Source organism: Panulirus ornatus, chromosome 47 (assembly GCF_036320965.1).
Source record: "Panulirus ornatus isolate Po-2019 chromosome 47, ASM3632096v1, whole genome shotgun sequence".
In the NCBI taxonomy this organism is placed as follows: domain Eukaryota; kingdom Metazoa; phylum Arthropoda; class Malacostraca; order Decapoda; family Palinuridae; genus Panulirus; species Panulirus ornatus.
The window spans coordinates 20,218,970-20,238,386 of record NC_092270.1 but is presented as its reverse complement, the minus strand read 5'-3'; the positions used below and the strand labels follow the sequence as shown (position 1 = coordinate 20,238,386).

General features: G+C 37.6%; 1 protein-coding gene across 2 annotated transcripts in view; it reads right to left on the bottom strand.

Moving 5' to 3' along the window:
* Positions 1–7,741: 7,741 nt before the first annotated feature.
* EndoB (SH3 domain containing GRB2 like, endophilin-B) overlaps positions 7,742–19,417 on the bottom strand; it is a 127,052-nt gene continuing 115,376 nt past the window's right edge. For both annotated transcript variants that reach the window (XM_071689919.1, XM_071689918.1), the window contains 2 exons: positions 14,948–15,152; positions 7,742–9,690 (listed from right to left, as the gene is read on the bottom strand). In XM_071689919.1, coding sequence (XP_071546020.1) covers positions 9,580–9,690; positions 14,948–15,152 — 316 coding nt within the window. In that variant the 3' untranslated portion in view covers positions 7,742–9,579. The remainder of the gene's footprint in view (positions 9,691–14,947; positions 15,153–19,417) is intronic.

Genomic DNA, 19,417 nt, shown 5'->3' with positions numbered 1-19,417 from the left:
TTAACGCTACCTCGCTAATGTGGGAAATGGCGAATAGTTTGAAAAAAAAAAATATATATATATATATATATATATATATATATATATATCAGGAATCTAAAAAGGAAAGGTTACAAGAGGATCATAGATATTCTAAAGGTACTTGTCATGGAGATGAAAATATAATGGTCACAGTGAGTCATATATCATCAGGGGGACAGGGAACCTCTCGAAAGATTATATTCAAAATGGAGAAAAACAGAGTGGGAAAGCTAAGACATACTTGCAAAACAGCAAACAGAAAAAATTCAATAGGGTAGGAGCCAATTCTCAAGGAATTAGGTATCCCTGCCCTTATGCCAGCCTAATAGATGGGGCTCAGGATCCAAACCAACTGAAAGAATACTATGATGAACTAAACACTTACTTTATGGAGATGGGCTGGGGAATGAGTTTTAGTACCTGGAGTTAAAAGTATCATAAAACATACACTATATATAATCTATAATGAAGTGGTGAATTAGGTACCAACAGATAAAATGAGAGGGGACAAAAAATAATTGACATTAATATATCATTTCATATGAAATGTAAACATGAGATGATAACAAAGATATTAGTTAAAAGAGAATCAGTAGACAAAAACTAGGCACCATTTAAGAGGTATAAGTGGAGCAAAAACTATATAATAATCAGAAGGAAGAAAGAAATGAAGTACAAAAGAAATATTAATTATACATTTAAAGATAAGCCTAATTTTGTTCAAATATTCATGAGAATAATCATCAATAAAGAATTGAATAATAAGAATCAAGAACTTATGAGATAAAGTTAGCAGCATATATGAGGATAAATTCAAACATATTTAACAGCTAATTTACCTAAGAAAACTTGAAAACGAATACTACCATACTGGAGGAGTAGTCAGGCATACATGGTAATATGTGAGCTATTTCTGCAAAACATATTTGTCCCAAACAAATATAATTACCATGGGTTTTTGTCACTGTTATCTATTATATGTTAGAGTTTTACAATTTCACAAACTATTGCATAATTAAATGGTGAAGATCTCATCCAGGCCACCTTAACATCTCAACCTTAACTAAACAGTATATGCAAAAAAAGGAAAATGCAGGATCTTGTAATTATGTATAGGAAGCCACTACAAGCATGAAAGGCTGTTTATTTCACCTTGAGACAGAGGTGGCTGATTCAAGAATTCATATTACATATGCCCCAGCTGCAGAGTGAACAGAGGAAAAATACCAAAGAAAGTTGGGAGATTTTGGAGCCATCCACAGTGAACTGGTTAAAGCATACTTGTTTATCTTTGCTATTACTTTTAAAACAATAAGAAATTACTGACACAAGCTTTCATGTAGAATAGTTTGAGTGGTTAACGACTATACCCAAAGAAGCTTCAATATATTCAACCGGAATATGACAAATATGCACTTTGTCCATGTTGGTGTTTACATAAAAATTTCACTTTTGCTAAATATAAAATTCCTATGTCATGAATTAATATTGACAGACAAAAACAACATATATTGAAGTTATCAACTTCTTTAAAGTTTCCTTTGAAAATGAAAGCTTGATAGAAAAATTACATACTCAGGAGACTATACTAACAATTAAGATATCAATAAGTAATCCAATACCCATTCTGCTGAAATACTTGAGTCTGATGGGCAAAGTTTAATATTCTATTTCTACATTAACCACAGCTATGAAAGCTATCATTAGCTGTGTAACTAATGTCCTGGGGTCGGTCTCCCCAAAGAATGTAATAGTAATGTCATACCACCATGTCCCTTTTCTTTCAGCAACATGTATTTCAAAGCTAAGATTTCCATCTACAAATAGTCACTCAATGACAGCCAAATCTCCAAACATGTACATCCCAGGCTTAACTCAACAAAGAGGAATAGTCCAGGGGTGTTCTCCAAGACCATCCTCTTGATGAGGCAATGAAAATTTACTTGCTAATTTTCATTCTGCATTGGATGAAGTAGACGCAGGCACTAAACATACATTATACATAGTAAAGATATCAAAAAATCTTCTTCTTTATTCATGTTTTTAATCAATAGTAATATATCTAACATAAGGAGATAATCTCCAGTTTTAAGTTGCTAAACTGTGATAAAGCAAGTTCCTAGAGTGTTAAAAACATCAAATATAAAATTCAAAAACTTTGTCAATTCAGTATTCATTTCCTATGAATACTGACAAAACAATATATAAGGTACAAGGCTATGGGTAATCCTAAATCACATCTATCATACAACTAGGTTATGGGTTGTCCCATATCACATTTGTCATACATTTTTTGTTGTTGTAAGATTCACAGCACCAAGTAGTTACAGTAACCATCTCTAAATTATGTACAAATCTCAACCGTATTACTTGATTACAAGTTAGAAGATGCAAGGGATTCATAAAGATTGATACAATGACAAACAGAAATCTTTTTCAGGAACATATCAACATGTATATCAAAGAAACTAATTTCCTTCCAAGCTCTGACAAGACCATCCAATACACATTTTCAAACCCATAACAGACATCTACAGTCACAACCAATATCAAATATTTCTATCAGCACATGCATATCATTATCATGACATATAATCCTAAGAACCTTTTTAGGCAGGGAAATGATGGACTCCTTTGGAGCTTTAGGTTTCTCAGTGAGACTGTATTCCTTTGATCAAGTGACTGATGATACAACTTCGTCAAAGGTAACTTTTCACAAACTGTGTAGCTACAAACAGGCAGAATTTAACAGCACCTGCACAGGAATATACCCATAACACACACATATATATATATATATATATATATATATATATATATATATATATATATATATATATATATATATATATATATATATCCTCCTATCTTGTTTTTTTTTAATTTTCCAAAAGAAGGAACAGAGAAGGGGACCAGGTGAGGATATTTCCTCAAAGGCCCAGTCCTCTGTTCTTAACGCTACCTCGCTAACGTGGGAAATGGCGAATAGTATGAAAGAAATAGAAAAGAAAGAATATATATATATATATATATATGTATATATATCACTTATCATTTTATTATACTTGACTGCTGTTTCCTACATCAGCGAGGTGGCACCAGAAAACAGAAGAAGAACAACCAATCCACTAATATACACATTAGTGTATACCCATATACATACATATACATACACAGACAAACATATATACACATGTACATATTCATACTGGTTTCCCTTCAATCCATTCCCAGCACCACTCAAACCCACAAGATAGTGATTAGACAGCCCATCAGCTGCCCCTCTCAGCACATTTACATCTAGAAGTCTCTCTTTTGCATGCCTGTCAATTAATATGTAATCTAACAATGCCAGTTGACCATCTCTCCTACTTACATATGTATATTTGCGTATATCTCTCTTTTTAAACCAGGTATTCCGAATCACCAGTCTTCTTTCAGCACACAACTCCACAAGATCTTCATCATTTCCATTTAAAACACTGAATACCCCATGCACACAAATTATACCCTCAACTACCAGATTACATACCATCACATCTAAATCATCCATCACTAATACCTGGTCTCATGCACCAAAACTGCTTACACCCCCCCTCACCTGCCTCCAAAACACTTGCCTCTCAAGGTTCTTCTTGTGGTCAGGTGCATAAGCACCAACAATTCACTAGTCAACAAAACAACTTTTTCCTCTCATCAAGGATGCAGTGTAACTTTTCTAGACCTATTTCCAAAGCAGGTTATGAATTTTTGGCCCATTTCAGTACAACACATCTCATTTTCTTTGTAAGAATACATATTTTTTCAGTTCAAATACAGCTACATGATGCATGGGTGAAAGTAAAATGATAAGATTTGTACCAGTTCAAACTTTTTAATGTAGAAATATAGTACTCCTGGGTAGAAAGTATACAAAGAAGATACTATCCAGAAGGACAAGCTTAAAAGATTCAGCTTTCAACCTTCTATGGTGCTCTTCACAAGCTAAAAGTGCTGAATTTTAGACCTCCTACGGTGCTCTGACTCAGGTTCGTCCCTGTATAACATCCAGCAGTAATCTGCAAGCATTCCTTCATTCCAGAAACCCTGGTATCGATGCTCCACCATGCTGATGTCCTGATATAAGCATTCTCCTTGTTCATCAGACACTGCTCCAAAGTTCTCTGCAAAAATGTCCTGATGTGAATGGAGGAAATGCACCTAGAGGAACATCCTACATCCCATAGCAGCATAGGATTTCAAAAGTCTTTTCATGCTGCCTTCAAAATCCGGATCTTACCTTTCCCAAGAAATTTTCACATAGCCAACTGAAAGAGTTCTAGACCTCCAGCTCCAAGTCATCATGGTGTGTACTGAAACTGTGGTCTTTCAGGAGTTCCTTTATCTGCGGACCGACAAAGATGCCTTTTTTTCAACTTGGCCTCAGTGATCTTCAGAAACTTTTCCACTTATAATCAAATCCTTTCAAATTTCTCTTGGCTAGTGTTTTCACAAATTACTATATGAGACCAAGTTTTACATAGTGAGGGGGAAGAACATTTTGTGGACCAACCAAAGGCTCATCCTGAACACTCGAAATACCTGGCTCATATGATCCTTGTTGAGGCCAGTCCAACTCCATATAATGCCTGGAAGTTGCTCAACTATCCCAGAGGCATAAAAATGCAGTATTTCATGAATCCTGACCATTCCCAACAGGATGCCAATCACTTTTAAGTCCCCATATACTCTCCAGTTGCAATTTTTGCATTCAATGGCATCTAGGAGTACCTGCATGTTCTCAAAACACTCTTTCATGTGCAATGAATGCCCTCCAGAAATGAAGAGTCTCTTGTTCCTATTGTGGGGCAGCGCCGCTTTCAGACTTCTCTTAGATGAGCTGATAAACAAGCGCCATTGAGAGGAATAATGCTCTTGGGATAAGCAGTGGAATAATGCATCAATCCATGGAAAAATGAGAAGTAAGAGTCTGATTCCTTTTTCCTGAAATAAGTCATGCAAGTGTCCTTTCTGAGCAGGCATTCTTGTTTTAGAAGAGATGCTAAAAGTTCAGCTTTATCTTTCGGCAGTACCAAATTTCTCATGAAAAGTATATGTGATACAAGAAAATGGACTGCATTTTCAAAATCAGCATCCAAAACTACATCAGGTACACCACAAGCCATGTGATGAAAATTAGTCGTTCACCAGTGTAATCACCCATCTTTTGCCATCCACTTTCAGTTTTATCCATATCATTCTTGAATTTACTTCCTTACACTCTATCACACACTCCCACAACTCCTTCCTTTGCTCCTGTCTTCTCACCAACTCCTGATTTTACTCCTATGACATTTTCAAACCATTCTTCCCCTCTATCCTTTGGGAGCTTTGTTTCACTCAGAGCCATAACATCCAGGTGTCTCTCCTCATACATACTACCTATCTGTCCTCTTTTCTCAACCTGGTTACATCCACACACATTCAGACATCCCAATCTGAGCCTTCAAGAAGGATGAGCACTTCTCGCCTGGCTCCTTCTTCTGTTTCCTCTTCTATAAATTCAAACAAGATGGGGAGGGTTTCCAGCCCCCCGCTCCTGCCCCCTTTAGTTGCCTTTTACAACACACAGGGAATACAGAGGTAGAATTCTTTCTCCCCTACCTCAAGGTGTGTGTGTATATATATATATATATATATATATATATATATATTATATATCTTTCTTTCATACTATTCGCCATTTCCCGCGTCAGCGAGGTAGCGTTAAGAACAGAGGACTGGGCCTCTGAGGAAATATCTTCATCCAGCCCCCTTCTCTGTTCCTTCCTTTGGAAAAAAAAGAGAGAGAGAGAGAGAGAGAGAGAGAGAGAGAGAGAGAGAGAGAGAGAGAGAGAGAGAGAGAGAGAGAGAGAGAGAGAGAGAGAGAGAGAGAGAGAGAGAGAGAGAGAGAGAGAGAGAGAGAGAGAGAGAGAGAGAGAGAGAGAGAGAGAGAGAGAGAGAGAGAGAGAGAGAGAGAGAGAGAGAGAGAGAGAGAGAGAGAGAGAGAGAGAGAGAGAGAGAGAGAGAGAGAGAGAGAGAGAGAGAGAGAGAGAGAGAGAGAGAGAGAGAGAGAGAGAGAGAGAGAGAGAGAGAGAGAGAGAGAGAGAGAGAGAGAGAGAGAGAGAGAGAGAGAGAGAGAGAGAGAGAGAGAGAGAGAGAGAGAGAGAGAGAGAGAGAGAGAGAGAGAGAGAGAGAGAGAGAGAGGGGGAGGATTTCCAGCCCCCCGCTCCCTTCCCTTTTAGTCGCCTTCTATGACACGCAGGGAATATGTGGGAAGTATTCTTTCTCCCCTATCCCCAGGGAATATATATATATATAAAGTATAAAAAGTATAAAAAAAAAAAAAAAAAAATATATATATATATATATATATATATATATATATATATATATATATATATATATATACATATATATATATATATATATATATATATATATACATATATATATATATATATATATATATATATATATATATATATATATATATATATATATATATATATATATATTTTCTTTTTTTTGCTTTGTCGCTGTCTCCCGCGTTTGCGAGGTAGCGCAAGGAAACAGACGAAAGAAATGGCCCAACCCACCCCCATACACATGTATATACATACACGTCCACACACGCAAATATACATACCTACACAGCCTTCCATGGTTTACCCCAGACACTTCACATACCCTGATTCAATCCACTGACAGCATGTCAACCCCGGTATACCACATCGATCCAATTCACTCTATTCCTTGCCCTCCTTTCACCCTCCTGCATGTTCAGGCCCCAGTCACTCAAAATCTTTTTCACTCCATCTTTCCACCTCCAATTTGGTCTCCCACTTCTCCTCGTTCCCTCCTACATTCACCTACATTCACTGAGAACCAATCACTTTCCTCTCTTCCTACACGAACACATGCCTTACATCCTCGATAAAAACTTTTCACTGCTTCTAACAATTTGCCTCCCACACCATATATTCTTAAAACCTTCCACAGAGCATCTCTATCAACTCTATCATATGCCTTCTCCAGATCCATAAATGCTACATACAAATCCATTTGTTTTTCTAAGTATTTCTCGCATACATTCTTCAAAGCAAACACCTGATCCACACATCCTCTACCACTTCTGAAACCACACTGCTCTTCCCCAATCTGACGCTCTGTACATGCCTTCACCCTCTCAATCAATACCCTCCCATATAATTTACCAGGAATACTCAACAACCTTATACCTCTGTAATTTGAGCACTCACTCTTATCCCCTTTGCCTTTGTACAGTGGCACTATGCAAGCATTCCGCCAATCCTCAGGCACCTCACCATGAGTCATACATACATTAAATAACCTTACCAACCAGTCAACAATACAGTCACCCCCTTTTTTAATAAATTCCACTGCAATGCCATCCAAACCTGCTGCTTTTCCGGCTTTCATCTTCCGTAAAGCTTTTACTACCTCTTCTCTATTTACCAAATCATTTTCCCTAACCCTCTCACTTTGCACACCACCTCAACCAAGACACCCCACATCTGCCACTCTATCATCAAACACATTCAACAAACCTTCAAAATACTCACTCCATCTCCTTCTCACATCACCACTACTTGTTATCACCTCCCCATTTGCCCCCTTCACTGAACTTCCCATTTGCTCCCTTGTCTTACGTACTTTATTTACCTCCTTCCAAAACATCTTTTTATTCTCCCCGAAATTCAATGATACTCTCTCACCCCAACTCTCATTTGCCCTCTTTTTCACCTCTTGCACCTTTCTCTTGACCTCCTGCCTCTTTCTTTTATACATCTCCCACTCATTTGCATTTTTTCCCTGCAAAAATCGTTCAAATGCCTCTCTCTCTTCTCTTTCACTAATAATCTTACTTCTTCATCCCACCACTCACTACCTTTTCTAATCAACCCACCTCCCACGCTTCTCATGCCACAAGCATCTTTTGCGCAAGCCATCACTGCTTCCCTAAATACATCCCATTCCTCCCCCACTCCTCTTACCTCCTTTGTTCTCACCTTTTTCCATTCTGTACTCAGTCTCTCCTGGTACTTCCTCATACAAGTCTCCTTCCCAAGCTCACTTACTCTCACCACTCTCTTCACCCCAACATTCTCTCTTCTTTTCTGAAAACCCCCATAAATCTTCACCTTTGCTTCCACAAGATAATGATCAGACATCCCTCCAGTTGCACCTCTCAGCACATTAACATCCAAAAGTCTCTCTTTTGTGCGTCTATCAATTAACACGTAATCCAATAACGCTCTCTGGCCATCTCTCCTACTTACATACGTATACTTATGTATATCTCGCTTTTTGAACCAGGTATTCCCAATCACCAGTCCTTTTTCAGCACATAAATCTACAAGCTCTTCACCATTTCCATTTACAACACTGAAAAAAATAAAAAATATATATATATATATATATATATATATATATATATATATATATGGATGGGCCATAATGTGTATGTATGTAATTACCTATCTGAAACTACAAATTTATATGGTACAGGGATCAAATTCTTCACCTGTGAGTCCCTAATTCCTAATGTTTCTTTCACAGTTTCACAATTCATCTTATTCCATTTATCCTTAAGCCAAACAAGCATTTCCTTACATCATTTCCAACAAGGTTCTTACTATGATTTTTGGGTGTTCTTTCTTGGCATCTTTAAAAGAAATGTTTGCTACTGAGGCATTTTGATTAAGAAATCTGAACAGTGTAATCAAGTCTCCCCTCATTTTTCTCTATCTTACAGTGGGCAGCTTTATAGCCTCTAACCTATCCCTTTAACTTGCTTCTCTTATTCCAGATAGGTAGTTCATTGCTCACTTCCAGACCTTGTATATTAAATCTTTATGTTTTTAAGAACAGTGGCCAGTTTGAGATCCTTAAAATAAGCTAATACTGTATAAGCTATATATAGTTCACTGAATACATCGTTATCCATGCACTTGAATCATTTTTATATATACCTGCTAACCTTTCCCAGTTTAGGGAAGCACTACCATGAATAGATGGCTGAACATTTGAGTACAGTTCCTTGCATGGCTCCTCCTTTTGAACCTTGTTATTTTCATATCGACCAAACTCATTAACAACATTCCTAATTTGGTATTTAAGCAAACAGATTAGGCACTATGTTATAACCCAAGTCCCTTTCACACACAGATGCACACAGTTTGTTGCCAGCCAGGATATAATCATATCCAGACCTTCTTAAACTGAGTTCCATCTTCATTTTTTGCATTTCCTCAAGTTGACCATGTACCAGACAGACTCTGGAGTTTGTCCCAGCCCCAATTGGCAATCCTCATCATTCTGTAACTTCTTTCATGATTACAGCATTATTCACAAACACATAAGTATGAATCTAGTCTCTCTTGTGTGTGTGTGTGTGTGTGTGTGTGTGTGTGTGTGTGTGTGTGTGTGTGTGTGTGTGTGTGTGTGCAATGCACAGTATATTAAAGGGTATGTGCAATCCTCATGTAATTTACAGAGTTGAACCATGGTGAGATCTTAATCATCTAAAGGTTCAAGATATGCACTTGGAACGCGACCAGTCTGATTTCCACGTTTAGCAATGACGAAGTCAGAGGACTGCCCATCTTTTTCACGATATGACACAACCTGTTCGATGAAATGAAAAACAGTCAGTTAGGTAGCAGGTTTGGTTCCTTGAATATTTGTATTTTTTGAGTTAGTTTTGTGGTGAAACAGTCTCCACATGACTGGAATATTTTTATACTGCTGATGTGGGAGGAAAGCCGTTAAAGATAAGATATTCTATGGAAAGAGCAAATCATGTTTCAGGAAATCAGGATACCTTAAAAACTATTCTGTAAGAGAAAATTAAAGGGTGCGTTAGAAAAAGGGAAATGTCTCAGCATATGCTGTCACTTAAAGGTGATCAAAAACATGAATGGATGTATTACCAAAACTAATTTTCTATGTTCTATAAGAACATATTGGCTAATTTTGCAAGTAGTGAGACAGTAAAGGAATCACAAATGCTGCAACAGAGAGAGAGAGAGAGAGAGAGAGAGAGAGAGAGAGAGAGAGAGAGAGAGAGAGAGACAGAGAGAGACAGAGAGAGACAGAGAGAGAGAGAGAGAGAGAGAGAGAGAGAGGGGGGGGGGGTTTAGGTAACAGTATTACTAGCTCTGTTTCATAGTGAAAAAGTGTATAAAAGAATTCTAAACAAAGAGTCTCAGAGTTCAGAAGAACCTAAATCTTCAAAGAGCAGTTAAAAATTTCCACACAGATAGGTGTCTCAGGTTAAAATGTGAACATTATGAAGGTCATTTACTACATGCTTCACAAATTTAAGAATGTACAGGTGTTAAAGAAAATACATACAGGTAAGTTACAAAACTCAGCTCTTCAACAATGGCTCCAGTCCGAGGCTGAGGTGGTCTAGGAAACTGAGGTATCATTCAGGGAGAATGCACAAATGAAAAAGTTCCAATCAATGATCAAGACATCTATTGCTTCCACCACTTCTGAGAAATAAGAAGGTAACAGGGTACTCACTTTGGAGGCAAAAAAGATCCACTGGAGGAGCCAACCCCTTACCAAAGTATCCAAATAAATGAATCTGTCCCTACACACAATTCAGTACAATGAAAACTTACATTGACAGAATATCAGCCCAAATACTGTACTAAGAGATCTGGATGATGAGAGGCTTTAAGGTATATACTTATATATTGCTAGGGAGAAAATTTTCCCTTTAGTTCTACTGAGGAATGAAATCTGCACATGCTTCTGTTCATGAAGCAACAAAATATCATATTGTCCAGCACCCTTGATTTGGACATTCTGAAATGAAAAAGTCTGGGACCAACAGCTCCTTATATTGATGCATAAGGATTTTGCTTCTCTTCCCAAAAACCCACACTTACATGACCTTCTAAGGAATGAAAGCCCTACCCATGACTTAAGACATCCATCTACAACAGCAAATAAGTTAGAGGAGCACTCTGAGGTACAGGAATAGGCTTTTGCAGGTTTCTTATATCTGACCATCAAACTGGGAAGATGAGGAGTTCTGAAAGCAAAGCTATCTGTACAACTCTGATTACTGATGGAATGGTTTAGTATAACCAGAAGGACATCTCATGGTCTGCAACCTCACCATGAGACTGCAATGAGTTGCAAAACTGCCATTTCTTAACAGATACTCTAGTTGACATCAGGACACTATACCTTGGGCATGAACTGTTGAGATAACTTTGTGTAGTCCAAAGCTTTCCCACAAAAAAATGGTTGGAGCAATAAATGAAAGTAGTAGGTAGGAACATTTAGGTAGAAACACTAGGTAGAAAGGTAGGAACATCAAGTAGAAGTATTCAATTGGAATATTAAGTAGGAGCCTTTGCAAACACTGCACCAGACTGGCCCTCTGTCAATGGCCTTTTTATGGTAAGGTACTAAAGGCTAAGTGGCAGTGGAGTTCACTAATTATGGAGATTATTGTCATGGCCATCCCATTGAGGGAGTTCCTGAAGGGAACAGGCATCGGGGATATAGATAGAAAGATAAATGGATTGATAGATGCACCAAATATTATCCAAGCCTAATAAAATTCTGCTTGAGAATCAAGCAAAACTTTTCTAGGCTGCTGATAAAATCCACTCCTAGAATGATAGTACTGACTTAAAAGCCTTGTCTTCTCACATTCTTCTTGTATTTGCAACTAAAGAAAATCTTGATGTAGTCCAGAAATGGGGCCTCTGATGAGAAGTCTTGAAATCAAAGAGACTATTAGCTAGTGGAGCAATGTGGAACTACATGGGTATCACTTTTAACTGCTATGTTTGGCTCCCTATCTTAAAAGCCCAAGAAATGAAGTGAATTGGGATGAGGCAAAACATTCTTTGGCTTCAACTGATGGTCCAACTGTTTAGCTGTAAGAGCTGATGGTCTCTCTGTACAGCAGTCACCCTGAATTTGTGCCTAAAATGGAATTTATCAAGTTAAGGTCAAGAATAATTCTCTTCTGTTTGAGCCTTTTTTAAATGCTTTTGGTGTACAATCAATTCTCATGCCCCTTCCTAAAGGTGCAGCCAGCTACCTTTTAAATTTGTAAATAGGAGCATAAAAGAGTAAAAACTATTATTAAGAGTTTAAGAAAAATGCAGTGCTGTATGTCTAGTTCTTGGACAATTTTGGAGCCATACTGCCTTGAGAAATACTACGCTGGAGTTGCCCTCTGCCAGTGAACCATCAAGGTTGAAGCACAAGAGGCTAAGAAGCAGCAATGGAGTCTAGAAGTTCTGCCAAGGATTGAAAGAGGCGAGCAATTGAAGGTAATGCTGCTGACTGTGAATGGGATGACTGGTGATAATAAAAGGAGGGAATTTGTGAGGAGGTTTAACAGTTGTAACTTGGATGTGCTGGGAAAAGGGGAAACCCATATCCCTGGGCAAGATGTGTGGAATGAAAATGGAAATGATGAATGCAAGATATGGGAGGGTATGGAAGGAGGTGTGGTATGAACAGGAATGAGTGAAAATTATAAGGGACGAGGGAAAGAAGGATGTGCAATTCTGTTATCACCAAGAGTGTGTAAGGGTATTACAGAGCCGATGGATTGGATCAAGAACAGTCTGGTTGAAAGGAAAGATTGGGATTGTGAAGTATGCATGGGTATGTGTATATGTGCCTGTGAATATGAAGACTGTATGAGGTAAGGATGAAATGAAGCTTTTGTGGAGAATTTTGAATGACTGTGTAAACAGTTTTGAGAATGATATTGGGTGATATGAATGCAAAAGTGGGATTTGATGAAATTGGTGAGATAGTTGGTAAATGGGAAGTGCTGGAGTAAATGAGAATGGAAGTCATCTTGTGGATATTTGTGCTGAGAAAGGTTTATTCCTTGCAAACACCCTTCTTCAGCACAAGATGATCCACAGATCTACATGGATGAGGAGTGAATGACGAGAAGAGCAAAAGGCTTTGATTGACTATGTGGCAATGGATGAAAGATTGAGAAATGCCATGCTAGATGCTAGAGTTGTGAGAGGATTCTTTGGAGATGCTGGCCATTTTGCAGTCCTTGCGGGGATGAGGATCAAGGTGAAGTGGAGGTGTGGTGTAAAGAAGAACTGAGAGGTAAAAGTGTTGGTGTGCAAGAAGATGAATCAGACAAAATGCAGGGAGGAGTATGAAATAAAGGTAACTGAAAGCTTAGATGGAAGTGCAGTGAATGTACGGATGTAGTTATATGTGTATGACTTGTTTAAAATGTTTAGAGAAATAGTACCAAAGTGTGTAGAATTAGTTGTTGGATACAAGGTCGTGAGATATAGCAATAAAAAGAGCAATGCATAGTGGACAGAAGAGATCAAAAATGCTGTGGAAGTGAAGAAAAAGGCGTATGGCAGACTACTCAATGGAAATTTACCAGTGGAAGTTCGGCAAAGGAGAAGGGAAGAATATAAAATATGTAAGCAGAATGTTATGGAGTTGATAGAGGAAAGCAAAGATAGCGTAAATGACAATTTTGCAAGAAAGTTGCATGAAAAGTTTTAGAATAATAAGAAACTATACCAGAAGAAGGAGAAAAAGGAAAGGGGTGGATGCAAGAGTGGAAATGTTAATGTGAGAAGTAAGGAAGAGGAATTGCTGAATCAAAAAGAGGAAGTGAAATCAAGATGGAAAGATTATTTTGAAGAACTGATGAATGTTAGAGAAGGGGAGGCAGCAGTCGTACATGCATGGGTATGGAGGAGGGAAGGAAGAGGATACAAGTGCAAGGGCCTACAGCAAAATGGTAGGTAAGAAGGGCAATGTTAGAGAAGGGGAGGCAGCAGTTGTTACATGCATGGGTATGGAGGAGGGAAGGAAGAGGATACAAGTGCAGGGGCCTACAGCAAAAAGGTAGGTAAGAAGGGCAGTAATCAGGCTGAAGGTAAGAAAGACACCTGGACTGGATGGGATTATGGCTGAAATGCTGAAGTACGGAGCAAAAGTGTGATAGTGGAAGCATCTGATATATAATCTAGCATGGAAATAGAAGGTTGTACTTGAGAGTGGGTGAAAGCTATTATTTCAGAGGTTCCTACCTAATGTTCCTATTGAGTGCTGTTACCTAATTATTTAACTAATGTTCCTTCCTACTACTTTTACCTAATGCTCCCAGCTAATGTTCCCAACAACTACTTCTACCTAATGATTTCGATCTATTACTCCTGACTAATATTTGCACCTACAACCTCAATCTATTGCTCTTTATATTTTGCCATAAGGGAGGGCTAGCAAACAGCACAATGCAAATTTTTTTTTAGGAAGAATGAGTTGTGTGAGTTAAGCAGTACCAAGTGTTATGTGTGACAGTATTATGTGTGACACTGTTATGTGTGACAAGGGGAGATTGTATGTTTATAAACAGGATGTCAGAATGCCTCCATGTGGATAGGATAGAAAGAAAAGGGAGCTACCTGGGTCAAAGTAGTGCAACTCGACAACCACTGAAGTGCTGGCTCACTACACTTCTATAATCAACCCTCCCTATACCCATCTGGGTAGTGCTGGCAATATACGTCCCTGGTCAGTGGCTGCTACCAACTACTACCTCCTCAAGAGGTAATGGTAAGAGTTCTTGGATTTTGTAGGTGATGGTGATGCTGAGTAACCACTTCATTATTCCACTCTCTTAAGTTCCATGGATAAGGTTCAATCCATGAAAATGAACCTGAGAACAGATAGAACACCAACAAACAGGAGTAACTTTTGACATTTGGTTACTTGGTGATAGTGTAGCCAATTACACTGGTTTTGCTGCTTTCCTTAAAAACTGTCCAAATCAAACCTGGAAAAAGAATCCCAACTGCTCATGTATTCTCGACTTATAACTAGATGAAAAAATAACACTTCTTACCTCATTCATCATAAGACTCATTTCTTCTCTGTTTGTTGCATCATAATCACAAACAACTTTTGCTTGTCTCCAAGATTTGTCTTCTTCTGTTTCTTTAGGTCCATTTTCTTTGGCAGCAGAGGTGTTGGTTTCTTTGGCAGTATCTCTTGCTGGCACAGATGAAGTGTCTTTCATTCTAGTAGCCTCATCAGGGTTTGTGGTGAGGCTGTATGGAATAATAAGATAAGGCATCGTTACTGTCAGCTGGAAGTTCAATATGACAACATTACTATATGAGTGATAAGAACAGTGTTTTACAGACAAAAAATCGTAAAGTTAGGGACATGATGGTGAATATTAGCAATGCTACCGATGAATGGATATGGGAAATGTATGTTCCAGAGTAGAAAAGCAATCATGTGCCTAATGACTTGCATGAAGGCATTGAATAACTGGCCAACTATATAAAGGTGAAATGAATACTGTAAATACAATATTCAGAATTGCAAAGGAAATGAACTCTAAATGTAACTGGCAGGATATTACATAACCCTGTGGCTGATCATGATAACAGGATTCCTCAATCCCTTGTAAGCGAAGATAAAGGTAAATACGAAAAAAAGGGAGTTCAAGATTTTGGATGAAAAGAAGAAAAATTCCTGCACATTTCATGGACTCTGAATAGGTTCAAGATGGTTAAGAGAAACAGACTGAGAAGATTTAAGTGCACCGATAATGGAACTAATGCTTTTGTGAGAATGAATAGTGGTAAGATTGAGTGGTGTTGAAATGCTGAAGTGCATTCAAGCTATGTACTTTCATCGTTGGTGTTCTTAATTCTATGGTTTAGATATCATGTAAGATAGGAGTGAAGTGGGGTGACTGCACTGCAGAGCTAAACCATAGTGAAACAGAGTAAAAGTTATCACATTTACTATTTGAACATGATCTTTTCTGGATAAGTTGAATTGAAGGAGATGGACAGAAAGGTGGTTCACCCCGCTGATTAACCAGAAAGAGAGTACAACTAAATCACTTTGTTGATTAACTAAAAAGAGGTTGCTCAAATCAAATCTGAGAAGAAGCAATATCCTTATTTTCATTCAAAATAATCAACAAGTATTTGTACCTGATCAATGGTAAAGACAACATTTTGGATCAAGCATATGTAGATAACAGGAATTGCAAAAACAATGGAATTCTAAACATTTTCTTGTTAATAAAACACATTAAGAGATATCAGTGAAAAGGTCTTTAATGCATCATGTGAATAAATAAATCAACGTCTTGGTGAACATCATGTCAACACCATTGTGACTGCTATGCTGTGCTTTTGGCAAGTGAATGTATTTGATCAAAAAGTGAGCCTCATAATTTACTTATTACATTTCTTTATATGCTGGGAAATAACTGTATAATGTTTCACAAGTACTTGATACAGACTTTTTAAGTTGTGACCAAGAATACAGAAGATAAAGTTCCACATAAAACTCCTTTTATAAAATTCAATCTTGGGTTGTGGATCTTATGCCATTCTATTCTTTAGATAAAGGGAAACAACAGTACAAAGTTTAATATAATTCAAACTTTTCAATTAACAACCAATAACAAGTTGTAGGTTAAAGTGTGACTCCAACTGGCAGACAGACAGACAGACAAACAATACAAGGATGATGATGAAACGAGTGATCTCTATGCAAGTGAAACAAAAACATAACAAAGCTGCAACCCACGTAAAACAGAATTTTACAATCAATCACTGGCTGCTTGCCAACATAACAAAGCTGCAACCAGCTTACAACAGAGTTTTATGATCACTCAATGGGTACTTGGCAACCACATACAAACACCTACAAAATGAAGCAAAGATGCTTCCAGTGCAATCTAACCTCAATATGCTTAGCACCCACATCTGTACAACAACACTGACTCCCTACAGTTGAAACACTTAATAACTGCCCATATCTAGTATTTTCATCTCAAGTCTATTCTTCACTTTAATTTTGGCCTTCCTTTGCAGGTCTAGTTTTCAATGACTGGTTTTGGTACAGTACTGTAACTGAGTCCATACTAGTTATTCCCGACTTAGGTTGTGCTAGAAGTCTAGTTTTCAATGACTGGTTTTGGTACAGTCCTGTAACTGAGTCCATACTAGTTATTCCCGACTTAGGTTGTGCTAGAAGTCTGACGGTACTGTTAACAGATAAAAAAAGAAGTATGATTAACAAGTATCATTACCATATCAATGGTAAATATTGAACATCTTGGATGAGGGTATGTGAATATTACAAGAAAAATGTCTTGCCAATAAAACAAACATGTAAACTGATATAGTTGAAAAGCACTATGAATAACATAATATGGTGAACATCAGGTCAAAATAGTGAATAATATAAAGCACCTTCTTGGTGAGCATCAGATCAAAATCATTGTGATGTGCTATGTAGAGCTTTTGGCAATTGAATGTATTTGATATAAAAGTTAGCCTATTACTTTACTTAGTACAGTCCTTTAGATTCTGGACAACACTTGTAAGATGTTTCAAGAGTATCTGATTTACACTTTTCAAGTTATGACCAAGGATAAGTTAAAGGTTAAGTTCCACAAAAAAAACCTTTTATAAGTGTATATTTCAAACAAAATCCAATCTAGAATCATGGGTCTTTTGCCATTTAATCCATTAAACCAACTCACTCCAATTCCTGTGTACCTCTGCTTGTTTTACCCTACGTCTATGTTCTCCGTCACTCCTCTGAGTGTGTGTTAGTCTTTTTCTCTACCTGAACAGCTTTTGATATTGATTCAACAGATTCTGTACTTGCTTTTGTTCTCTCCTCTGTCTGAAAGGCTGCCTGTAATGTTCCTCCAATTCCTTGCCCAATAATGTCAACATATATGTATTTTAGTCCTTTCCTCTGACTGAACATAGAAGACTCATCAGACTGTCTGCTTTTTAATAACTTCATGCTCTTTCCTCTGGTTTTGTATCTCCAGAATCCCCTCTAATAAACTGTGCTTCTGTTTCTCTCTAGTCTCATGACTCTCTTCATGATCATTGAAATACTTTTATTGTGTCACCTTCTGATCTTGCTCCTTAACAAGTTCCCCTGACATCCCAAACATCTGTTCTCTGGTGTTTTAATCCCGAGTCTCTTCTTCACTGTCATCTCTGGCCTTCTCTTTGCTGATGTGGTTTTGACTGACTGGTTTTGGTACATTTTTGTAGCCAAGTCCATGCGATCCATTCCTAGTCCAGGCAGTGTTAAAGGTCTTAAAGTATTATTAACAAGTAACAAGTATGTTTTACTAACAAATATTAATAACAGATCGATCGCATATACTGATTATTTTGGATAAAGGTATGCAGCATCTATCTTTTAGATGCTGGGAAAAAAATTGTAGAGTTCACTGTGAATATGATTTAAACTTTTCAAGTTATGACCAAAGTTAAGTACAGGTTGAACCTCTTAAATCTGGCAACCTTAGGACCTGGCCATTGACGGACCACAGACGATGCCAGAAAACAGGCATTGACCCCTAAGGGAACCCGACCATGGTATTTTTCATGTCTACTTTACAATTCTTGATCTAGCTGAGGAATTGTAATAATACTTTGTGAAATTGATACCCATCACCAGACAGTAAGATGCAAGGCCACCATCCAGAGTACTGCAACCCACTCACATGGTTATCAATATTAAATCTAACTTGCAAAAAAGTTAACCCACCACTAGGTAATGTGCTACTATCCCCTAACTTCAGTGTCAATGCTGGGATCATACTTTTACACAAATCCTGATCACCAATGGACACTGTATTGTATTTCATGCTATACATATAAACAAGTCTATTTCTGATTATTTCATTCTATTCAGAAATTTGGACTCCTGTCATCTCTAATAAAATTGACTATTCATAGCTCATTTAACTAAAAAGGGTTCATGTATTAAGTAAGTGGAACATCACAGTCATTATGGAAATAAGATATTCTGTGCAAATTTTACATCACATTTAAAGCTGAGGTGAATGATGATGAATACTCCGAATGCATCTAATATATATGTGCATTTACCAAATTACCCACTTGTACAAGGTGGGGAGGGGGATAGAGTTCTATGCTCATGTGGCCCCATATCCTGAGCTTTCTGTCATCAAGCAGCATGCTAAACCTTTACAGACTGCTAACATTAAGTTTCCTTAGTCAGATAATTCCAAACATCCACCACTCTTACACAAGGAAAGTACTTCTCAACATCTTTTCAATCATTTTGCCCAGCATTTTGTAAAGATCTCTGGTTACTCTGGTGCTACATCTTTTGAAGAATTATCTACAGTTTGTACTGTCCAGCTGATCTAGAAACTTGAATGCTGTTATCATGTCCCCATCTCTCTCTTTGCCTCCCTGGTAGGCAGTTTTGTAGCCCTAAGCCTTTCATTATAACTCAGTCCTTTAAATTCAGACCCTAGCTTAGATGCTTTTCTCTATATTAT